Source organism: Physella acuta, unplaced genomic scaffold (genome assembly GCF_028476545.2).
Source record: "Physella acuta isolate Inbredline_101_S28 unplaced genomic scaffold, ASM2847654v3 ptg000374l, whole genome shotgun sequence".
NCBI lineage: Eukaryota > Metazoa > Mollusca > Gastropoda > Physidae > Physella > Physella acuta.
The window spans coordinates 27,251-52,047 of NW_026731893.1; the positions used below are offsets into that span (position 1 = coordinate 27,251).

The 24,797-nt window shown below is 40.2% G+C and overlaps 1 protein-coding gene across 9 annotated transcripts in view; it reads right to left on the reverse strand.

Moving 5' to 3' along the window:
* LOC131941832 (ras-specific guanine nucleotide-releasing factor RalGPS2) overlaps positions 1-24,797 on the reverse strand; it is a 178,938-nt gene that overhangs the window by 12,295 nt on the left and 141,846 nt on the right. For 7 of the 9 annotated variants that reach the window (XM_059301387.1, XM_059301384.1, XM_059301389.1 and 4 more), the window contains one exon: positions 1,422-1,535. In XM_059301387.1, coding sequence (XP_059157370.1) covers positions 1,422-1,535 — 114 coding nt within the window. Of the gene's footprint in view, positions 1-1,421; positions 1,536-3,692; positions 3,799-12,069; positions 12,388-24,797 lie in introns of those variants that run through there. The other 2 variants (XM_059301391.1, XM_059301392.1) reach the window with 2 other exon arrangements.

Here is a 24,797-nt window from a genome sequence, read left to right on the forward strand (position 1 = left end):
TTATTCATCTATCTATTTATCCATCTATCTATTTATCCATCTATCAATTAATCAATCAATCAATCAATCAATCAATCAATCAATCAATCTATCTGTCTGTCTGTCTATCTAATACAGTTAGAACACTTACATTGTAACCGAATAAAGATTTAATCTTATTTGAAAATAAACACTAAAATTGCTGTTAAATGCAGACGGCTAATATGTGAAGATGAAGTAGAGTTTATCTATTTCTGAAAATTCGGCAGTAAATAGAATCTTATGGTATAATAAAAAACTGCAATCGTCCCCACACATATTTTTAACAAATCAATCCTGCTTTTGTTGTCCAGTCCACTGTGCCATTATGAAAATTTAAAAAAGGGGACTGAACCCGTAAATTCTATATCTCCCCAGAGGAACAGCACTACCCCCCCCCCCCCCATGAACACATTCATCTTCCCTAACCTGCCCAATTTCCTGCGTCCCACTTACCCAGATCAAGCTTTCATCGATCTCCACTCCCTCCCCCTCTCCCCCACCTTCTAGATGCATCTTCCACCTGACTCTGCATTCCAAATCCAATGTAACCCACCTGTGTGCCCCCCCCCCCCTCCACCTAAGCATTGTTTAACACGGGTGCACGTGAACGACCGACCTGAAGAATCGGAATTTCCCCATCTGCGCCGGTGCATACGAGTTAACACACGAACGTGTGCCAAATGACAGCGCCAAAAACACGTTTATTTTTATTTATTTATTATTATTATTATTTTTTTGGTAAAAAGAGTCGGCATTGGTAGGTTGCACAACCCCTGTCGTTGCCGCAGTAGCAAACTCTACTTCCTCTGCCACAAGAAGGGGTTTGTACCAGTGGTCAAATGGCTACGATTTTAAAGTTACGGTCATATTGATTAGACATTCCGACATGTTCGTACAACTGGTACTGCCAATATCGATACTTTAGGACAGGGGTCTCCAAACTTTTCAGTCCGAGGGCCGCATTCACTATCAAATTTTAGTTCGGGGGCCAGGTTCTTTCACGCATGTCTTTGATTTTTCTGGGCAAAGTTCCTCAGCCATCACCAACAAATGTTCTTTTCCGTGGACAAAAAGATTTCCGAGGGCCGGATGAGAGAACATCGCGGGCCGTATCCGGCCCGCGGGCCGTAGTTTGGAGACCCCTGCTTTAGGAAATAAGTATTGTAATCGCGAATACCGGTTCTACGATTATGTCGGTATGGTTAATTGACGAGCGCCGTAATTAATTGCTTGAAAAGTAAAATTTGAACCAGAATACACGAACGTATCGATTCGCGCCACACAACCTATAGGCACGTGACTTAAGACAACCAAACAACAGACACGTGCATCACACAGATAGCCACACTGGCCACTTAACACGTGACCTGGTCACATGATGCTACAGACACGTGACTTACAGCAAAATCTTCCGGGGATACCCGAAGTACGTCGAAAACAACAGCATCGTAACTTTTCATGCGAGGTAGACTGGACCTCTTGTCTAGGGAGTCCTCACTGCCATGGCTGATGACCTGTGGGGGATACAAGAGCGTTAGGTCATGATACAAGAACGTTAGGTCATGATACAAGAACGTGAGGACATGATACAAGAACGTTAGGTCATGATACAAGAATGGTAGGTCATGATATAAGAACGTTAGGTCATGATACAAGAACGTGAGGACATGATATAAGAACGGTAGGTCATGATATAAGAACGTTAGGTCATGATATAAGAACGTTAGGTCATGATACTAACAACGTTAGGTCATGACACAAGAACGTTAGATCATGATACAACAATAGGAAGTCATGATACAACAGCGTTAGGTCATGATACAAGAACGTTAGGTCATGATGGAAGGCAACAATGTTAGGTCATGATACAACAATGGTAGGCCATGATACAACAGCGTTAGGTCATGATATAAGAACGTTAGGTCATGATACAACAATGGTAGGTCATGATACAACAGCGTTAGGTCATGATATAAGAACGTTAGGTCATGATATAAGAACGTTAGGTCATGATACTAACAACGTTAGGTCATGACACAAGAACGTTAGATCATGATACAACAATAGGAAGTCATGATACAACAGCGTTAGGTCATGATACAAGAACGTTAGGTCATGATGGAAGGCAACAATGTTAGGTCATGATACAACAATGGTAGGCCATGATACAACAGCGTTAGGTCATGATATAAGAACGTTAGGTCATGATACAACAATGGTAGGTCATGATACAACAGCGTTAGGTCATGATATAAGAACGTTAGGTCATGATATAAGAACGTTAGGTCATGATATAAGAACGTTAGGTCTTGATACAAGAACGTTAGGTCATGATACAAGAACGTTAGGTCATGATACAAGAACGTTAGGTCATGATACAAGAACGTTAGGTCATGATACAAGAACGTGAGGACATGATATAAGAACGGTAGGTCATGATATAAGAACGTTAGGTCATGATATAAGAACGTTAGGTCATGATACTAACAACGTTAGGTCATGACACAAGAACGTTAGATCATGATACAACAATAGGAAGTCATGATACAACAGCGTTAGGTCATGATACAAGAACGTTAGGTCATGATGGAAGGCAACAATGTTAGGTCATGATACAACAATGGTAGACAATGATACAACAGCGTTAGGTCATGATATAAGAACGTTAGGTCATGATACAACAATGGTAGGTCATGATACAACAATGGTAGGTCATGATACAACAATGGTAGGTCATGATACAACAGCGTTAGGTCATGATATAAGAACGTTAGGTCATGATATAAGAACGTTAGGTCTTGATACAAGAACGTTAGGTCATGATACAAGAGCGTTAGGTCATGATACAAGAACGTTAGGTCATGATACAAGAACGTTAGGTCAAGATACTAACAACGTCAGGTCATGATACAACGATGTTAGGTCGTGATAAAAAGATGTAATGTAAGGTCATAATTCAACGAGAGATCATGTACAAATATCAAATATTTTGTTTTATGTCTAGTTACAAGTACATTGTTATGCTTGATGTCAAAATACAAGTGTACTGTTGTATGTAATGACATGATAGAACAGCAACAATGGTTTGTTTAATGTTATTACCAAGATAGTTATTTTTAACAGTGATAACAAAAGGGAGATAATCTTGTAGGGGCAGAAATAAGGGAGACAAAAAAAATTCATTAGTGACAAAAATGTAAGCTCTAAAGAAAATCTGTGTATGTAATATTGTTTATAATATTATTCTTCGTGTCTTTGCACAGTTTCATTGAATTTTATTAACTAGTTTTTTTATTAACTAGTTTCTGATTTTTGTTGTGAATTTTAAAACTAACAAAAACACAATAAAAGTAAAAAATATTTTTTTTCAAATCTAACATGTTTTTTTTTTGTCTGTTAATTGTAGTACAAATGGTACATTTAATATTTGCAGCTGAAATTCAATAATAATAATAAAAAGATCTCGGGGTATAGGTATCACCTTAAAATAAAATATCTAACTTTAGGCAACAAAGACAATCGTTGCACTATGCTATTTTTCGCTTGGCATTCTGTAATGTACGGTGCCATTCGACAAGGTAAGCTAAAGTGTCACAAGATAAACTAACGTATCACATGGTAAACTCTTAACTATCACAACCGCAGTCAAACAACAAACTGGCTCTACTCACCAGTGGAAAACTTTTGTTTGTAGGAACGAAAATTGCCGCATTCAGAAAAATCATGGCCTAGGTCGAATTTTTGGCCACAATGTCTTCACCGCCACACCACTACACACACACACACAAATTAACAAAACTATTTAATTAATAATTATATAGTTCAATGCGGCACCATGTGTCTTGAACACGAAAAAGAAAAGATGATGATAATTCAATAGTCATATAAAAGTTCATCAAGAGAAAAATTCCTAAGTTAAAAATAAAATACAGCTTGGGTAAGTCAATCTCTGGTTCCGATACAAGAACAACACAAATAAAGTAACAAGTCCAAATGTTGTTTTCTATCACAACTTAAACACAAGCAAAAGCAAGCCTAGAGTACACATCTGTAACTACAGCACTTTCTAGCACCAGCGCAGCTTCCTCCGATATTTAAAGATAAAAAAACATCCACCAAAACACACACGGTCTTAGCTTGGGAATTCTCGAGGTATCGATTCCGCTGGTGTTGCGTGGATGATCCAACTGAAATTTTTCCTGCTATAATTAGGTCAGTAAAAAAAACCCCAGCTCAGGCCCAATCTTGTTTACAATATACAGGGGTAGAAGTGAATTAAAAATAACAGATCGAAACTAAACCTTGGGATCGAACAAGTTATTTACCAATTAGTTGCGCTGGCGTATTGGTATCGTAAGGGTGTGCTGGCGGGCGATATTTTTCAACCAATGGGGAGCGTGCCAAGTAAAGGTGAATGAGCGATTCACGCACCCGAGGCATTTTCCTACCCCCACCCCTTCTTCTTGTATACCTTACACCTATAAATAATCTCCTGCATTAAAAAAAAACTACCCTTACGAAAATAGCTTCGTCCACACTGCCCATATTGATGAAATATATGCAGGCAAGCATGAATAAAAATGAAATTCATCATATTAAATGTGAACATTTCATTTACGTAAGATGGCCTTTACAATAAGCCTTTCATGCAGATTTTTTAAAAACAGTGACCACGTTAACAAGACACCGGTTGTTCACCGGTAGACATACGCAACACAAACTCATTGTGATCCCTTCGGCCGCCGGCTAAAAATAGAGCGGTGCAGGGTAATGAAACTATCCTGGAATAAACACCCGTGCGGAAACGAGCGTTGCTATTTTGTTTCCTTTTCCTGACAACGACGAAGTTTAAATCCGTCCAAAATTGTGTTCTCTTTGTACCGCTGGTCTTAATTTAGAATTTTGTTTTGGTCGCCAACAGAGGAGGTCGGTGTGTGGAAGACAGAATCAGGTATGGGTGTAAATAAAGAGTTTAAGTGTCAGATCTTTAATCGCGACAGTTTCTGTGGTGGAACTTGGGTACATGCGCATCAAATGGAACTTGGGTCCACGCGCATCAAGAGGTTTGGTGCCTTTTCGAGTTGTCAAGCATTTAGTTGGTGCGGTATGGTCAGTACAAATATGAATTCCTATAGGTTATTGTATACTACATAGTCTGTATACGTATTAAGCCCCTTTGATATTGTATAAACAGAACAAATATGACGCCCTTTTGATATTGTATAGTCATTACGAATATGACGCCCTTTTGATATTGTATAGTTGTATAGTCAGTAAACGCATGAAGCCCTTTTGATATTGTATAGTCAGTACACATGACGCCCTTTTGATATTGTATAATCATTACGAATATGACATCACAAATTTTAGTCCACCTGTTTCTGTGATCGAATGAAGGATGGTGTGGTAAGCTTTCCCCCAATCGCATATGATTTCAAGGTCACCAGTCCGATTATTCAGTCATGGATGGGCTTAGGGTGTGTGTTATGGATTAAACCCAAGGATCCGAACTCCAGACTCGCGGTTTAGCAGGCGTACACTCTACCACTCGACCATGTCGTCTGATCAATGCTACACAAAAACCAGCAGCCCATAACGATATTGTTAGCGCTCAATTTAAACAGCAGATAAAACTAAAGAGATCTTATAGTTTCTTTTAAGAGTATCGAGTCCTTCAAAATTTCGCCAAAAATAAGAAAACAAGTGTATTTTTAAGCCAGAAACAAAGAAACGAATGTCTTGCAGTTAGGGTTATTCAGGACGTTATGCGAGAGAAGGGCGCAATTAAGCTACACTTTCTCACACGATCAGCGTCGTAATTAGTTAATTAGCGGGTGTCAAAAGTCATTTCAATCTGCATGCGCGTGTAAACACACAAGAGTCTAGTCGTAAGCTTTATTAAAACCCGACGTGTGCCTCGTTAACTGTGTGTTGATGTGCATGTTTGTGAGTTTTTGTGTACTAGCGAGGATCTCTGTGTGTTGGTACAGGTTTAATAGCGTTGGTGTCGTTGCGTTCGTTTGTTGATTATACATACACATTAGTGTATATATATATATATATATATATATATATATATATATATATATATATATATATATATATATATATATATATATATATATATATATATATATAGATATAGATATACAAACACGTGTGTACACATATGTAGTATGCGTTGATGCACGTGGTAATATGCGCATGTTTCCGCCGCTAAATCAGCTGTATATTCCTAGCTCTAGACTGTACTCCACGACCCTTATTCCTGAGAATCGCACATACACTTATTTCATACAAACCTCCGAGAGAGTCTCCTAAGCTCTGAGGTTGTGCTATTCTGCAACATATACAACTATTTATTTCTTGGTCACCTCTTTAGGAATAGCACTCTACATCCAACAAATTGAACAGCCCTATAATGATGGTCCACAACCAACATCCGACAAATGGAACAGTCTTATAACATCGAGCTGCACCTTCTAACGGAACAGATCACACACATGTGCCGTCAGAACGGAGGTCATTATCTGCAGCTGTCCGATAAACAGCTGATAGGGAAAAGGTGAATGACCCAGGTATAAGGGCGATTTCCAGGACAAGTGGGGGGGGGGGGGGGATGGGATAAAAGACAAACTCAAGAGGTATATGTGTGTGTGTGTGTGCAAAAAAGGGGTGGGGAGGGGAGAGAGAGAGAAGGAAAAAAACAAACAAGGTAGAGCAAAAAAAAAAAAAAAAAAAAGGTGGGTCAAGTCTAAATGACCCACCCTATATGCACTCAGTTTAAGACGACTTAAACACGCCAATATATCAAGACGACTGTGTCGTAGATTGTTATATGTAACGGTTGCAGTTGGCACCATTGGTTACGTAATTGAGACGTCTATGTAGCTATAATCATTGTTACACAGGATATGTAAGTTCAGTGTTAAGCCCAGATCCCTCGTCCACTTGAAATCATTCCCGAAGCCCAGACCCCCTTACTCAACCCGAGCCCACCTCACCTCAGCCCAGACCCCCTTACTCAACCCGAGCCCACCTCACCTCAGCCCAGACCCCCTTACTCAACCCGAGCCTACCTCACCTCAGCCCAGACCCCCCAGCCTACACCTACCTCACCTCACCCTAGACCCCCTCCCCCCAAGTCCAGACCCACCTCACCCTAGACCTACCTCACGTCAGCCCAGACTCCCCTAAGTCCAGACCCCCCCTCCCCCCTAAGTCCAGCCCCACCCCCAACACAACCAAGTTGGCACAAATCCACGGACTACTTGATGTTGTTTACTCAAGTGTTATCTCAAGTAGATGGGGCGGTATCTTGTCTTGGCCGAGATTACATCTACACGCACACACACACACCTCGACTATTTGATATCATAGCATGTGCACAGACACACACACACGGACTATTTGATATCACATCATGTACACACACACACACACACGGACTATTTGATATCACAGCATGTGCACACACACACACACATACACGAACTACTCCATTCCACATCGTGCATACAGACATTGTGTATACGAATGATTCCTTAGCTAAAATAACACACCCTTAGGACTTATGTTCACGATAAATCTCTCGACAAAATAAATTGAGTCTGCAAAACATTTGTTGTGCGAAAGCACAAGGAAATGACTGTTATTGTGGATATTATAAGAGAATTGAATTTTTTTTAAACTAAGTGTGTGTGTGGGGTGGGGGGGGGGGGGGGTGGGAGTGGGGCACGCAGGGGAGGACGGTACAAGAGCCGCAGGGGGGACGGGATGGTATGAGAGCCGCAGGGGGGGGGGGGGATGAATGTTGAATATGTACAGCGAGGGTGTACGTGACAGCAGGACTTCAATTTGTAATTCCCGTCACCAACAGAGTATTACCACACTCCTCTAGCCTTCAACAATCTATATATTGTCTATATCATCCACCCCCAACGTGACACTTTTGAATTCACTGTCCAAGGAAAATCCGACTCATATCGGATCCACAGGTGTAGTATTCTTTATTACTGGGTTAAAGGTCAAGGTCCCGACCATTGCCACTTTACTACAGCACGCACGAACCCCCGTCCTCTATCTCACTTATCAACACAATACTGTACACACACTCCGTGTTACGTATAGGGTAAAACTAGTACGGTAAGTATCAAAGTTTGGTATTTTTTTTGTTTGTTTTGGTCTCTTCTTAGTCTCACATGTTCAGGGTATAATGGCAAAAAAAAGTGTGAGAGATAGAGAGTGTGGGTGTGTAACATTTAAACGAAAAAAAAAAACAATACACAATATGTTGCCTATCTGTATACTTGTATTATCTTTAAGGTATGCAGAAAATTTATTTCAAATAATTAATCACTTCTATAACATAAACTTTTAACCTTTTTGGCCGATGGCAATAAGTCAAGTGGGATCTAAATATAGAACAAAGTTTAAAAAAAAAGGAAGTGACGTTTACTTCCTGTGTTCAGATACAGGGTTATCCCCCACTACAAAGCCAATAAATAAAGTGTAAACATTCCGAAACGGGAACTCTAAATTCAGAGTTTGAGGTGAGTCCAATATGGCGGCCGCGAGATTTACATCGGGGTAGTAGCAGACGATCAAAACGTGATCTGGCCAATCAAAATTCCGCAACAAGAAGGTTTACAGAAATGGAGGGATCTACTTAAACTCAGATCTACTTGAAATCAGAAAAGTGGGGGGGGGGGGGGGGGGGGGTTGAAAATTAGGTATTTTAAAAATCTTAAGTATTGTGTATGAGAGAGAGAGAGAGAGAGAGAGAGAGAGAGAGAGAGAGAGAATGAGAGAGGGGCAATTTTGATCAATCTTTGACGTGCATGGTATTAGGGTTAAGTAAACATCTGGTTAAACATCAGAGTGGGTGGAATGTGCAGAGATTTCCATTTTTATTTGGGGTCAAGAGGTGATCAAATTTTAAAACTTGTTCTCAAATAACAGTTCTAGCCCCGCCACAGAATTAACGCCCAGCTCTTGAAGGAAATATGGAGTTATGGGCCTTTTCATCAGAGTCGGGAACGTGTTAAATAGAAAGTGAAATTTTGTGAAATTTATCAGAAAAATTGTTTAGGGAACCGCTGGTGATAACGGAGAGAGCCGCATCAGAGGATGACACATGAGCCGCCTGTGATGGTGACGGGAGAGTCGGGTGTGGGGATGTCAGGAGAGTCGGGTGTGGGGATGTCAGGAGAGCCGGGTGTGAGGATAAAGGGAGAGCCGGGTGTGAGGATAAAGGGAGAGCCGGGTGTGAGGATAAAGGGAGAGCCGGGTGTGAGGATAACGGGAGAGCCGGGTGTTGGGATGTCAGGAGAGCCGCGTGGGATGATGGGAGAGTCGCCTGCAATAACGGAGTGACAATACAGAACCGTAACAAGAATAATGTCGACAGTGAATCAACGTCAGTACCCACTCAAGAAGCTGTCTAACGTAAGCCCCAAATAGTTTCAAGTTTACTTTTTTCCCAAGCCCATTACACGGAAAAAGTACAGGGGCGAGGAGGGGGGGGGGGGAGAGAAAGAGAGAGAAGCCCAATACAAAAAAAAAAAAAAATTACAGTCATTAATAAAAAAAACAAAAAAAAAACAACAACCTGTTTTAAAGAAAGAGTAAATGGTCATTAAGAGAGAAAAGAAAGCCCATTGAATGTGCACATCCTGTGTGACGTCATGAAATAGTTCCTACAGGAGAACAAGATCTTATTATCTGATTAGAGAGTTTGTAAAGCGCAAGGAGGCGGCCCCTGCCAGCATCTAGTAAATTGTTTGTGACGTTTGAACTTTGGGTGAACAGAACCGTTAGGACGGTGGTCGGTGTGGGGGGGGGGGGGGTGCGGCCAGGGTGTTGTGGGGCTGTGGATAGCAGGAGGATGTGGGGCTAGGTGGATGTGGGGCTAGGTGGATGTTGGGCTAGGTGGATGTGGGGCTAGGTGGATGTGGGGCTAGGTGGATGTGGGGCTAGGTGGGTGGTCCATGTGGTTGTGGGGTTAGGTGGATAGCAGATCCGGGATAGGTGGATAGCAGATAGAGGTTCGGCTAGGTGGATTATGGGCTAGGTGGATGTGGGGTAAGGTGGATGGGCTAAACGGATGTGGTTAAGGTGGATGGGCTAGACAGATGTGGGGTTAGGTGGATGGTCCATGTGTACGTGGGTCTAGGTGGAAGTAGAGCTAAGAGGATAGCAGGTTATTGTGAGGTATTGTAAACTTTAAAAAACAACTCTCTTGTTACGTATCCTACTGAGACAACCATCTACTACGTGTGGCACATACGTTTGTTACAAAGTTACAGTAAATCCTTTATGACAACCAGGAACTGACTACATGCAAACAGTCAAGTACCTGATCAAACAAAGCACGCCCCCCCCCCCCCCACAGCATGACCAGCTCATTAGAGGTAGCTCTTGTGTAGTGTCACACTAGACACAAAGTTTTACCTGGAGAGGTAGTCCTTGTATAGTGTCACACTAGACACAAAGTTTTACCTGGAGAGGTAGTCCTTGTGTAGTGTCACACTAGACACACAGTTTTACCTGGAGAGGTAGCTCTTGTGTAGTGTCACACTAGACACAAAGTTTTACCTGGAGAGGTAGTCCTTGTGTAGTGTCACACTAGACACACAGTTTTACCTGGAGAGGTAGTCCTTGTGTAGTGTCACACTAGACACAAAGTTTTACCTGGAGAGGTAGTCCTTGTGTAGTGTCACACTAGACACAAAGTTTTACCTGGAGAGGTAGTCCTTGTGTAGTGTCACACTAGACACAAAGTTTTACCTGGAGAGGTAGTCCTTGTGTAGTTTCACACTAGACAGAAAGTTTTACCTGGAGAGGTAGTCCTTGTGTAGTGTCACACTAGACACAAAGTTTTACCTGGAGAGGTAGTCCTTGTGTAGTGTCACACTAGACACAAAGTTTTACCTGGAGAGGTAGTCCTTGTGTAGTTTCACACTAGACAGAAAGTTTTACCTGGAGAGGTAGTCCTTGTGTAGTTTCACACTAGACACAAAGTTTTACCTGGAGAGGTAGCAAGCTGGTAGTTTAATCCTCTTGACTGACGACCTCCCCGGACGTGGAAGGGGGCCCCTAGGTGGAAGGGGGCCCCTAGGTGGAAGGGGGCCCCTAGGTGGAAGGGGGCCCCTAGGTGGAAGGGGGCCCCTAGGTGGCCACAGAATCCACAGGATTACGTAACATTTTGTATTTATTTTGTGTTTTTCCCTGTCAAACTTTGAGTGACTGACTAGTTGATGAAGACAAATACGAACCTTGACACACGGAAGTCGTAACACAAAAAACAACACAAGACTAAAACTGGCTAGTGTTAAGGTTTTAGGTATGAACAGAAAGATAAAATGAAAGAACAAACTCAAAAGATTAACGAAATATTTAAATCTGCAACGGGAGATATACAAAGTGATCGTTCCCTTTTTGGCTACCTTTTGAAGTTTCTACCAGAACTTGACATTTGGCATGTATATAAACTAAAGTAAGATTTGGAACGAATTTTTTTGTATTTCAACCAGTAAACGACACGTATGTGGGTGTAGGGCTGTGGATTGTACCGTAACAACGGGAACAAACAATAGCGTTTTTATTTTTATGTTTAATAGTATCAGAAAACAATTACAGTAGTGGGTTGATTAAATATTTCACGTATAAGGTCAGCCGGTGGCCAGATAACAGTAAATTGTTCAAGTCAATTTGTTTAAAACGGGGGCTACATTTTTTAACCATGTTCAACCGTTTCTACATTTATTCATACATACAACCTAATTTTAAATGTCCTAAACATATATCTTTTAGCGTGACGTATGTAGAATGTGTTGAGTAATATTGAGATTTATAACATACATATACATTACACATACAAGCATTTGTACATAATACGTTGAAGTTAACAAAGATTATATATATATATATATATATATATATATATATATATATATATATATATATATATATATATATTCATGTGTCTGTATATGTGGAGAAAAATAATATAAAAAGGGAGGGAGGAGGTAGAGCTAAACAACTTACGTGCACCATCCTCATAATGTAGATAACGATGTAGTCTAACAAGACGTTGAATCCAGGTCCGAATAATGGCATGGCTGGTGGTCAGTTAACACAATTATTAAAACACAACACTGCACTGTCCGGTAGTCGCATAGTCCAGCTCCCATCATTCCTTGCATCAGAATTTTTTTTCTTGAAATTCTTAATTACAGTCAGTATTACTGTGATTTTAATCCTCTACTTAGATAAGTCTGACTTCAAGATTGGGGTTTCCCGATGTTATCAACGTCAATAGGGAATTCCCGATAGTTTTTATTGACCCCGCGTTTAACGTGAAAGGTCCTTGAATAAATAAAAATAAACAACTCAACATAAGCTTGCTATAAATAGACCACTGACGGTGTTTCTTGAAAAAAATATCCATCTAATAAAAGAGCTGAAACTAAGCTATCAATAAAGATAGCGATGTGATGACAATTTCGACCAGTAATAAACACAATAAAAATCATTGTAAAGTGAAAAACAACTGATCTAAAAGGAGACGCTACCAAGTGTCACGAAGTACATTAATAGAAGTGATTACTGTTAGAATGTGTACAACTATGCTTTTAACGTACCCACCATCACAAGTGTTTTAAAAATAACTTCAACGTAGAATCGGCTTAAATCTTACAATGCCTTCGGGTAAATATAAATTAAAAAAAAACAACAACAAAACAATTAGGTTAAAGAAAAAAGTCTTTCACTGACGGTTTAAAAAAGAATATTACTTATTATTTCACAATTCGCTTATAGCAAGTAAGAATAACATTCACAAAAAGATTTAGTAAATTAGGCCACAGAAAAGAACTTCTACACTAGGCCACACAAAAGAACTTCTACATTAGGCCACACAACTTCTACATTAGGCCACACAACTTCTACATTAGGCCACACAACTTCTACATTAGGCCACACAACTTCTACATTAGGCCACACAACTTCTACATTAGGCCACACAACTTCTACATTAGGCCACACAACTTCTACACTAGGCCACACAACTTCTACACTAGGCCACACAACTTCTACATTAGGCCACACAACTTCTACACTAGGCCACACAAAAGAACTTCTACATTAGGCCACACAACTTCTACATTAGGCCACACAACTTCTACATTAGGCCACACAACTTCTACATTAGGCCACACAACTTCTACATTAGGCCACACAACTTCTACACTAGGCCACACAACTTCTACACTAGGCCACACAACTTCTACACTAGGCCACACAAAAGAACTTCTACATTAGGCCACACAACTTCTACACTAGGCCACACAACTTCTACACTAGGCCACACAACTTCTACATTAGGCCACACAACTTCTACATTAGGCCACACAACTTCTACATTAGGCCACACAACTTCTACATTAGGCCACACAACTTCTACACTAGGCCACACAACTTCTACACTAGGCCACACAACTTCTACACTAGGCCACACAACTTCTACATTAGGCCACACAACTTCTACACTAGGCCACACAAAAGAACTTCTACATTAGGCCACACAACTTCTACATTAGGCCACACAACTTCTACATTAGGCTACACAACTTCTACATTAGGCCACACAACTTCTACATTAGGCCACACAACTTCTACACTAGGCCACACAAAAGAACTTCTACACTAGGCCACACAACTTCTACATTAGGCCACACAACTTCTACACTAGGCCACACAAAAGAACTTCTACATTAGGCCACACAAAAGAACTTCTACATTAGGCCACACAAAAGAACTTCTACACTAGGCCACACAACTTCTACACTAGGCCACACAACTTCTACATTAGGCCACACAAAAGAACTTCTACATTAGGCCACACAAAAGAACTTCTACATTAGGCCACACAAAAGAACTTCTACATTAGGCCAAACAAAAGAACTTCTACATTAGGCCACACAACTTCTACATTAGGCTACACAACTTCTACATTAGGCTACACAAAAGAACTTCTACATTAGGCCACACAAAAGAACTTCTACATTAGGCCACACAACTTCTACATTAGGCTACACAACTTCTACATTAGGCTACACAAAAGAACTTCTACATTAGGCCACACAAAAGAACTTCTACATTAGGCCACACAACTTCTACATTAGGCTACACAACTTCTACATTAGGCTACACAAAAGAACTTCTACATTAGGCCACACAAAAGAACTTCTACATTAGGCCACACAAAAGAACTTCTACATTAGGCTACACAACTTCTACATTAGGCCACACAACTTCTACATTAGGCCACACAACTTCTACATTAGGCCACACAACTTCTACATTAGGCTACACAACTTCTACATTAGGCTACACAAAAGAACTTCTACATTAGGCCACACAAAAGAACTTCTACATTAGGCCACACAACTTCTACATTAGGCTACACAACTTCTACATTAGGCCACACAAAAGAACTTCTACATTAGGCCACACAAAAGAACTTCTACATTAGGCCACACAACTTCTACATTAGGCTACACAACTTCTACATTAGGCCACACAAAAGAACTTCTACATTAGGCCACACAACTTCTACATTAGGCTACACAAAAGAACTTCTACATTAGGCCACACAAAAGAACTTCTACATTAGGCCACACAAAAGAACTTCTACATTAGGCCACACACAAATAACAACAACACATCACAGAGCCTACAGCCGCTCTGGCTTAAACCTCACATTTTTCTGTTTGCTTGCGACCTGGACATTTCGCTTTAAAGGCTCGGTAAAAAGACACGCGAGTACAATAGGTAACAGGTAAATAAAACCCTCTAGGATAGTTGACGCTGGAAAAATGCTAGGAATGACGAAAAAAATGGTTAACCTAATCCTCAGTCCTCCACCCTTTATGGGAAATTCCAATGACCTTATTTTAACTAAGTATTGATCTATTTTTCTAAAAAAAACAACGTAGGTAAATACTTTTCTTATATAAGTAAGATACAAATTTGAGGAATTCCCACGATGAATGAGAAAAAAAAATAATACTACGCATAAGAAGAACCATAAAATGCATACCTGACAAAATCGACTTGAAAAACACGACTGAAAGAGGCAAATTAGAGAACACAATACGAACATAACAAAGCCATAAACCAGCAGTGTTTTCATATACTTTAGTGGGGATCTCTGACTGACCCTAAGGTTTCTGTGACATGAGTTGGTCGAGGGAGAGTGGTGGTAGCTGACACTGAAGGGGCTTCTTAGTGTCGGGAAAACGACTCGGGGGGTTTTACAAGTTAGACTTACATTTAACGTGGTCATTTGAAGGGTTAACTCCCCTGACACACTTACACTACAGCTGTGGTGGGCCGATCCTCCAAGTGGCGCAGCTAGGGGGTGAACTTTTTCAATTAAACAATATAGGGGGGGGGGGCAAATTCGGGTCTAACTAAAATTCGTTTACAAGTTTTAAAAAAACTGCCCCCCCCCCCCCCCCCCCGAAAACATAATCCAAGACGTCCTTGTCAGTGACAGGTAAAGACAAATGTCAAACGGCCTTGACCTTCTTGCTATCTAGCTGTAACAAATATTGACACAGGTCCACCGCAAAGACCCCCCCTGGCCACATCCCCTCCCACCACCACACCCGCGGATCCGTATCTAACTACCGTGGGTAGACACAACGAGATAACAAAAAAAAAAACGAAAAAAAAAAAACCTAAGCGATACCGTATGTTTTGATTGTCACCTAATCCACGTGTGTCACCCGGCAAAGTTTATCTTGTCTTTATCTACCCAGTGTTGGTACGACCCAGTGGCTCTACCCACACGACACTATCTTTACACAGAGATCGCCGTAACCAACACATTTTGTTTTGATCCTTAACTGAGCAAGTTCAGAGGAGAAAAACTTGGTACATCACACTGGGAAAACCCTGTGTTGATGACACAATAAAACAGCCATCAGGTAAGACAGAGGAAAGCTGACAGTTTTCTAGAACACTACCAAACTGCAGCTTTAATCCGACTTCGAAGATAATCCAATACTAGGATGTATGCGGTTTTTAAAGACAGTGACCTTCTTACTTGCCTAATCACGCTAATACTGTGCTAACAAACAACCTAAAGGGGGAACCGACATACCAAACGAGGAACCGACATACCAAACGAGGAACCGACATACCAAACAACCTAAAGGGGGAACCGACATACCAAACAACCTAAAGGGGGAACCGACATACCAAACAACCTAAAGGGGGAACCGACATACCAAACGAGGAACCGACATAACCAAACAACCTAAAGGGGGAACCGACATAACCAAACAACCTAAAGGGGGAACCGACATACCAAACAACCTAAAGGGGGAACCGACATACCAAACAACCTAAAGGGGGAACCGACATACCAAACGAGGAACCGACATAACCAAACAACCTAAAGGGGGAACCGACATACCAAACAAATTAAAGGGGGAACCGACATACCAAACAACCTAAAGGGGGAACCGACATACCAAACAACCTAAAGGGGGAACCGACATACCAAACGAGGAACCGACATAACCAAACAACCTAAAGGGGGAACCGACATACCAAACAAATTAAAGGGGGAACCGACATACAAAACAACCTAAAGGGGGAACCGACATACCAAACAACCTAAAGGGGGAACCGACATACCAAACAACCTAAAGGGGGAACCGACATACCAAACAACCTAAAGGGGGAACCGACATACCAAACAACCTAAAGGGGGAACCGACATACCAAACAACCTAAAGGGGGAACCGACATACCAAACAACCTAAAGGGGGAACCGACATACCAAACAACCTAAAGGGGGAACCGACATACCAAACAAATTAAAGGGGGAACCGACATACCAAACAACCTAAAGGGGGAACCGACATACCAAACAACCTAAAGGGGGAACCGACATACCAAACAACCTAAAGGGGGAACCGACTTACCAAACAACCTAAAGGGGGAACCGACATACCAAACAACCTAAAGGGGGAACCGACATACCAAACAAATTAAAGGGGGAACCGACATACCAAACAACCTAAAGGGGGAACCGACATACCAAACAAATTAAAGGGGGAACCGACATACCAAACAAATTAAAGGGGGAACCGACATACCAAACAACCTAAAGGTGGAACCGACATACCAAACAAATTAAAGGGGGAACCGACATACCAAACAACCTAAAGGGGGAACCGACATACCAAACAAATTAAAGGGGGAACCGACATACCAAACAAATTAAAGGGGGAACCGACATACCAAACAACCTAAAGGGGGAACCGACATACCAAACAACCTAAAGGGGGAACCGACATACCAAACAAATTAAAGGGGGAACCGACATACCAAACAACCTAAAGGGGGAACCGACATACCAAACAAATTAAAGGGGGAACCGACATACCAAACAACCTAAAGGGGGAACCGACATACCAAACAAATTAAAGGGGGAACCGACATACCAAACAACCTAAAGGGGGAACCGACACACCAAATAACCTTAAGGGGGAACCGACATACCAAACAACACCCTGTCACACCCATATGTCCAGCGGAGTACAAGACACAATCGCAAATTTTAAAAAACATAGACCGTATATTCTAACTTAAGTGCTACGGAGGAATAGTTTATGTTGGGGTTTCATTAAAGCTAAGAAAAAAAAAACTACCACGGTTAACAACAGTGTTACTTAATTTTTGGGGATGGTCTTTCTGAGTGGACGGCGTGGTCGAATGGTAGCGTGTTCAGATCCGGGTCCGGACTCGGGATTATAAGACGTCACTGAGTCCACCCAGCTCTAATGGGTACCTGACTCACATTAGGGAAAGTAAAAGCGGCTGGACATAGTTCTGACCACACCATGCCTTCAAATTCCGAGATCTGTAGGTCTGAAAGAGGGGGGGGGGGGGGGGGCTTTTATTTTACTTTCTGTAACGCTAAAAAACGAAAGTCCATGTTTTGCATCCAAGAAGAAATACTTCGTTTAAATCCGTTTCACAGTTTCAGTTTATCTGAACGTTTCATAGATACAAATGTCACACCGGTGTATACAAGACACAGAGACAAGACAGATACACGATACAGATACAAGACACAGATACAAGTGTCACACCGGTGTACATAAGACGCACGCGATACAATCTATCCGGATTTGACCTGCCTCTACACCAATGAAGGCCGCTCTCATTAATCAGATGGACGGATCTGAAGCGAGATTTAAACAAGACGCCCTACAGGTAGTAGAACGGGAATCTATCAGGATACCTAACACATGCACTGCTGACCTCTTCGTAACGCCGCGACCTAAAGTAGTGTTTGACCTCGACCTTCACCCCACCAACACACACGATGATATCACTTTCACCTCAACACACCATGAAGTGTCGGTACATTTCAATTACGCGCGGACCGTAATGTGGGTCGGTGATGAGACTAAAATAGAACTTTGATATCTTAAACCTAAACCGCGACAAAACTCAAATTAAATGTTACGTACGTGGTGTGAGGTTTACAGAAATTAGATTTAAATACACTTTTGTTTATTGTAGACACGCAACAAAAAAAAAAAAAAACCCACACCCACACAAATGTTTTAACACCCACTCAGTTAAACGCGATCCCTCTAAACTAAACACGACCCCCACCCCCTCAACTAAACACGATACGAGTTTTTATTTTTAAATTTTTTTTTATTTACCAAGTATCAAATGCCAGTACAGATCACGTGACAACCGTCACACCAACGCTGTAGTTTCACCATATACAACGGTAGGCTTAAGTTTCAGATTCATTACAATTTTTATTTAGGCCTGCACGGAGTTGACACTTTCCACCAAACTACATGTTGATTTTTTTTTTTACAAGTCTACAAGCCACTGCTATCCAAAGCATGATATAAAAACTGAGGTTCCTTTTTCGAACCTGACAGTCCATGGGATAAGAGAAGTAGAGTTCACCTGTTTCGGAGACCACGGCATAGGAAGGGATAGAGGAACGAATCCGGATTCGAACTCGAGACTTTCGGGTTAGCAGTCGTATGTTCTACCATTCGACTTTTCTGATATAGACACTTCGAATTTTAAAAAAATTATAACTTGAACTTTTCAAGTATTTCAAATTCCTGGTTCAGTGTATGAGCCATGTAGACATTTCTTATGTATTCGCTCGAATAAAATATTTCTTAAGTTAGACTTGAATATATAGGCACAAATATTGAGAGTTGAATATAGACTTGCATTTAGATAAAGATATTAGCAAGTCGCGTCACCAGAACATAAATCCCGCGAGGTCTCGCATTTATCCCGCGAGTTTTAGCGTGAACTGACACAAGAATAAACAAAACAAAACCTCTCCATTACCGCGGTCACAAGCTACTGACCACGGTGACCTCAGCTGTCCAGTTAATGTTCATCTCACGAATAACGTCAGCGTTAAGAACATTTGTCTTCATCTGTACTCTAAAACCTTGCACATGGACAGACATAACACGAAGAAAACCGTTTAATACCCGTCTAGTGTGCAATTAATTCAAAAACTTAACTCTTTAGTGAATGTCTGCGGTGGAAAAATTTTTAGCACCTTGTTTTCAATCGGACCACAATCAAACTGTTTGTCTGGATTTAGATTTTAGCATAATCGATATATTTACAGGTGGATAATGTAGCGGTGCCGGGCTATTTTTGGAGTTATTATTCATGAAAACATGAACGGTCCACTGAAGTTAAGACTAGCATAGAATTCTTGTGGAGTTGTGTCCCTTGGAATTGGCAGAAGAATGTTACAGATTGTATGAGAACTACAGAGAAAATCATTTCAGTTTATTTCAAAATATGGGGTGACGGAATATAGGCCTACATTTAATTATGGCTAATTTAAAGCTGTTATATTGGGATATAGGCCTACATTTAATAATGGTTAATTTAAATCTATTATATTGGGTACAATTGATTAGGAGTCTCAGGCAATATAGGAGAGACAACTCCACAATCAAACAACTGCTGCCTTGTAGCTTGTTCTTGGTTGGACAAAGGCTATGGAAGCAAACCCTAAAAGAAAAGCAGGCTGAAATCGGAATCAATGGCCCCAAAGGCGCATAACCAGTTGACACGTATACTTAATTGTGTTGGAGGGAATCCCTTCCAATACTAAAATTAAGAACGAAGAAGCTCGAACCCTAAGGGTTCGGTGAGTTAGTCTCAGGTGTTCGGCGGTGGTCAAGACACACCCGACTCCTGTGATCGTATTTTGTCGGTGCGGACGATAGAACTAGCGACTGATGACACGTGAAGAAGGGTTCGGTGAATGCGCATAATATGAAGCTGGTGGGGTTCGGTACCTCCAAAAGGTTAAGAAAAGAGGCACGACTATGCTATGAAAAATTGGGCGACAGTGTAAATGTATATTTTTGAGACAGTTTTAAAACCTATTCCTCGTGTAGTGTAAACGTATATTTTTGAGACAGTTTTAAAACATATGCCACGTGTAGTGTAAACGTATATATTTAAGACAGTTTTAAAACATATGCCACGTGTAGTGTAAACGTATATTTTTGAGACAGTTTTAAAACATATGCCCCGTGGAGTGTAAACGTATATTTTTGAGAAAGTTTTAAACGTATACTTTTGAGACAGTTTTAAAACATATTCTCCGTAGAGTTTTAAAGGTTTACTTTTGAGACAGTTTTAAAACATATTTCCCGTAGAGTGTAAACGTATAATTTTGAGACAGTTTTAAAACATATTCCCCGTTACGTTTTCTGACGTTATGTAAGACCCAAAACAATCGACACGGTTGACCAATTTTCTTACAATCTAACCCTATGTCAGCTACACACTGAAGCAACCGACACGGTTGAACGACCAAAGAACCAGTTTTATATGCAACCAAGAGTGGCTGATTTTTTTATGACTTGGCAAAATGAGTTTTTACGAGCCTGTTTTGATGATTTCGTCACCCGTGTTTTATGACGTAAAAACCGGACCACGGATTCTTTCAACTATCAACGCGCCGCGCATAACTTTACATTCATTATTAATTATGTACTTTAATGTTAACCGTACCCGCTAGTTTGGCTACAATAACAGAAGATTTAAAAAGTCAAATTTCACTAAGCACTGGCCTTAAAAGTAAAAGATGTTCATGACTTTAAAAAATAAGCTACTGAAAGCAAACAGAGACATAAGTGGTCCAGTAGTGAATAATGTTACAAATACATTTCCTAACAGATGAACACGTTTTAATTTTGATACACTCAATTATCTATATATATATAATTCTCTTCTGGGAGACGCTAGAAAACAAGCTGCAAACGTGCTCCCTACACCACCCCCACCCCTACATGGTCTTAGTGAGCTGTGTTCACTCTAAATGTTTACAAGCAGAGCCGGGTTTAGTGACGACTATTAGGGGCAGATAATTTAGTTTGAAACTATTTTAAACGTGGGGGGGGGGGGGGTTATGGTCCTTAACGTGCTACTTATAGTGTTTTAAAGAAATATTTTCAGTGGCAGCGTTGGTACCGTCGAATTCACAAATTATGAAATACTGAAAAGTAGAAAAAACAAAAACTAAATAGCGGCGTATGTTATGCCGCGGGCCGGCTCGTATCCATTATTAAGAAGAATACAGTTAGTCGTCACAATAACTGGCCATTTCACTTTTAAGTCCCTATTAGTACCGATATCACAAATGCTGGTTCTATTAATTCAACTAAATCTAAAACTTACACCACTGATATATAAAAGATCTACCAGTAAAACTTACATCACTGCTACATAAAGATCAACTGTAAAACTTACATCACTGCTACACAAAAGATCAACTGTAAAACTTACATCACTGCTACACAAAAGATCAACTATAAAACTTACATCACTGCTACACAAAAGATCAACTGTAAAACTTACATCACAGCTACACAAAAGATCAACTGTAAAACTTACATCACTGCTACACAAAAGATCTACTGTAAAACTTACATCACAGCTACACAAAAGATCAACTGTACAACTTACATCACAGCTACACATAAGATCAACTGTAAAACTTACATCACTGCTACACAACAGATCAACTGTACAACTTACATCACAGCTACACATAAGATCAACTGTAAAACTTACATCACAGCTACACATAAGATCAACTGTACAACTTACATCACAGCTACACATAAGATCAACTGTACAACTTACATCACAGCTAAACATAAGATCAACTGTAAAACTTACATCACTGCTACACCAAAGATCAACTGTAAAACTTACATCACAGCTACACATAAGATCAACTGTAAAACTTACATCACTGCTACAAAAAGATCAACTGTAAAACATACATCACAGCTACACAAAAGATCAACTGTAAAACTTACATCACTGCTACAAAAAGATCAACTGTAAAACTTACATCACTGCTACACAAAAGATCAACTGTAAAACTTACATCACAGCTACACAAAAGATCAACTGTACAACTTACATCACTGCTACACAAAAGATCAACTGTACAACTTACATCACAGCTACACATAAGATCAACTGTAAAACTTACATCACAGCTACACATAAGATCAACTGTACAACTTACATCACAGCTACACATAAGATCAACTGTACAACTTACATCACAGCTACACATAAGATCAACTGTAAAACTTACATCACTGCTACACAACAGATCAACTGTACAACTTACATCACAGCTACACATAAGATCAACTGTACAACTTACATCACAGCTACACATAAGATCAACTGTAAAACTTACATCACAGCTACACATAAGATCAACTGTAAAACTTACATCACTGCTACACATAAGATCAACTGTAAAACTTACATCACTGCTACACATAAGATCAACTGTAAAACTTACATCACAGCTACACATAAGATCAACTGTAAAACTTACATCACTGCTACAAAAAGATCAAATGTAAAACATACATCACAGCTACACATAAGATCAACTGTAAAACTTACATCACTGCTACAAAAAGATCAACTGTAAAACTTACATCACTGCTACACAAAAGATCAACTGTAAAACTTACATCACAGCTACACAAAAGATCAACTGTACAACTTACATCACTGCTACACAAAAGATCAACTGTACAACTTACATCACAGCTACACATAAGATCAACTGTAAAACTTACATCACAGCTACACATAAGATCAACTGTACAACTTACATCACAGCTACACATAAGATCAACTGTACAACTTACATCACAGCTACACATAAGATCAACTGTAAAACTTACATCACTGCTACACAACAGATCAACTGTACAACTTACATCACAGCTACACATAAGATCAACTGTACAACTTACATCACAGCTACACATAAGATCAACTGTAAAACTTACATCACAGCTACACATAAGATCAACTGTAAAACTTACATCACTGCTACACATAAGATCAACTGTAAAACTTACATCACTGCTACACATAAGATCAACTGTAAAACTTACATCACAGCTACACATAAGATCAACTGTAAAACTTACATCACTGCTACACAAAAGATCAACTGTACAACTTAAATCACAGCTACACATAAGATCAACTGTAAAACTTACATCACAGCTACACATAAGATCAACTGTACAACTTACATCACAGCTACACATACGATCAACTGTACAACTTACATCACTGCTACACATAAGATCAACTGTACAACTTACATCACTGCTACACAAAAGATCAACTGTACAACTTACGTCACTGCTACACATAAGATCAACTGTACAACTTACATCACTGCTACACATAAGATCAACTGTAAAACTTACATCACTGCTACACAAAAGATCAACTGTAAAACTTACATCACTGCTACACATAAGATCAATTGTAAAACTTACATCACAGCTACACATAAGATCAACTGTACAACTTACATCACAGCTACACATAAGATCAACTGTACAACTTACATCACAGCTACACATAAGATCAACTGTACAACTTACATCACTGCTACACAAAAGATCAACTGTACAACTTACATCACTGCTACACATAAGATCAACTGTACAACTTACATCACTGCTACACATAAGATCAACTGTACAACTTACATCACTGCTACACAAAAGATCAACTGTAAAACTTACATCACTGCTACACAAAAGATCAACTGTAAAACTTACATCACTGTTATTTAAAAGATCTACCAGTAAAACTTACATCACTGCTATATAAAAGATCTACTAGTAAAACTTAATCACTGTTATAGAATTTATCAACTGTAAAACTTACATCACAGCTACACAAAAGATCAACTGTACCACTTACATCACAGCTACACATAACGTCTTCCACTGTCTGGCCTTCCCAACACACCAGACACGACACGAGCTAGCGACTCGACCAGCAGACGACACTATCTAACTACAGCAAAAAAAAAAAAATCCGAACTCGATTACTACCGCTGTGCAATTTCTCGACCTAGTCCCACAGCGTTTGGGGGTGGCGTCCGTTTATCCGTGCAGTCCCGCGCTGAAATTCAACCCCAACCAAAACATTGCCCCAACAAATAAATCTATCAAGGGAGATAATTAAAGCACAGTGTCTAAACAATACGGCGTAAAGACGCAAGGCGACAGCTAATTTAACCGTTGACCTAGATACGAGCACATTCCGCGCGCGCAGACACACACTGTTTTGACGGTAGACGGGCGAATACGGAGCCGGCG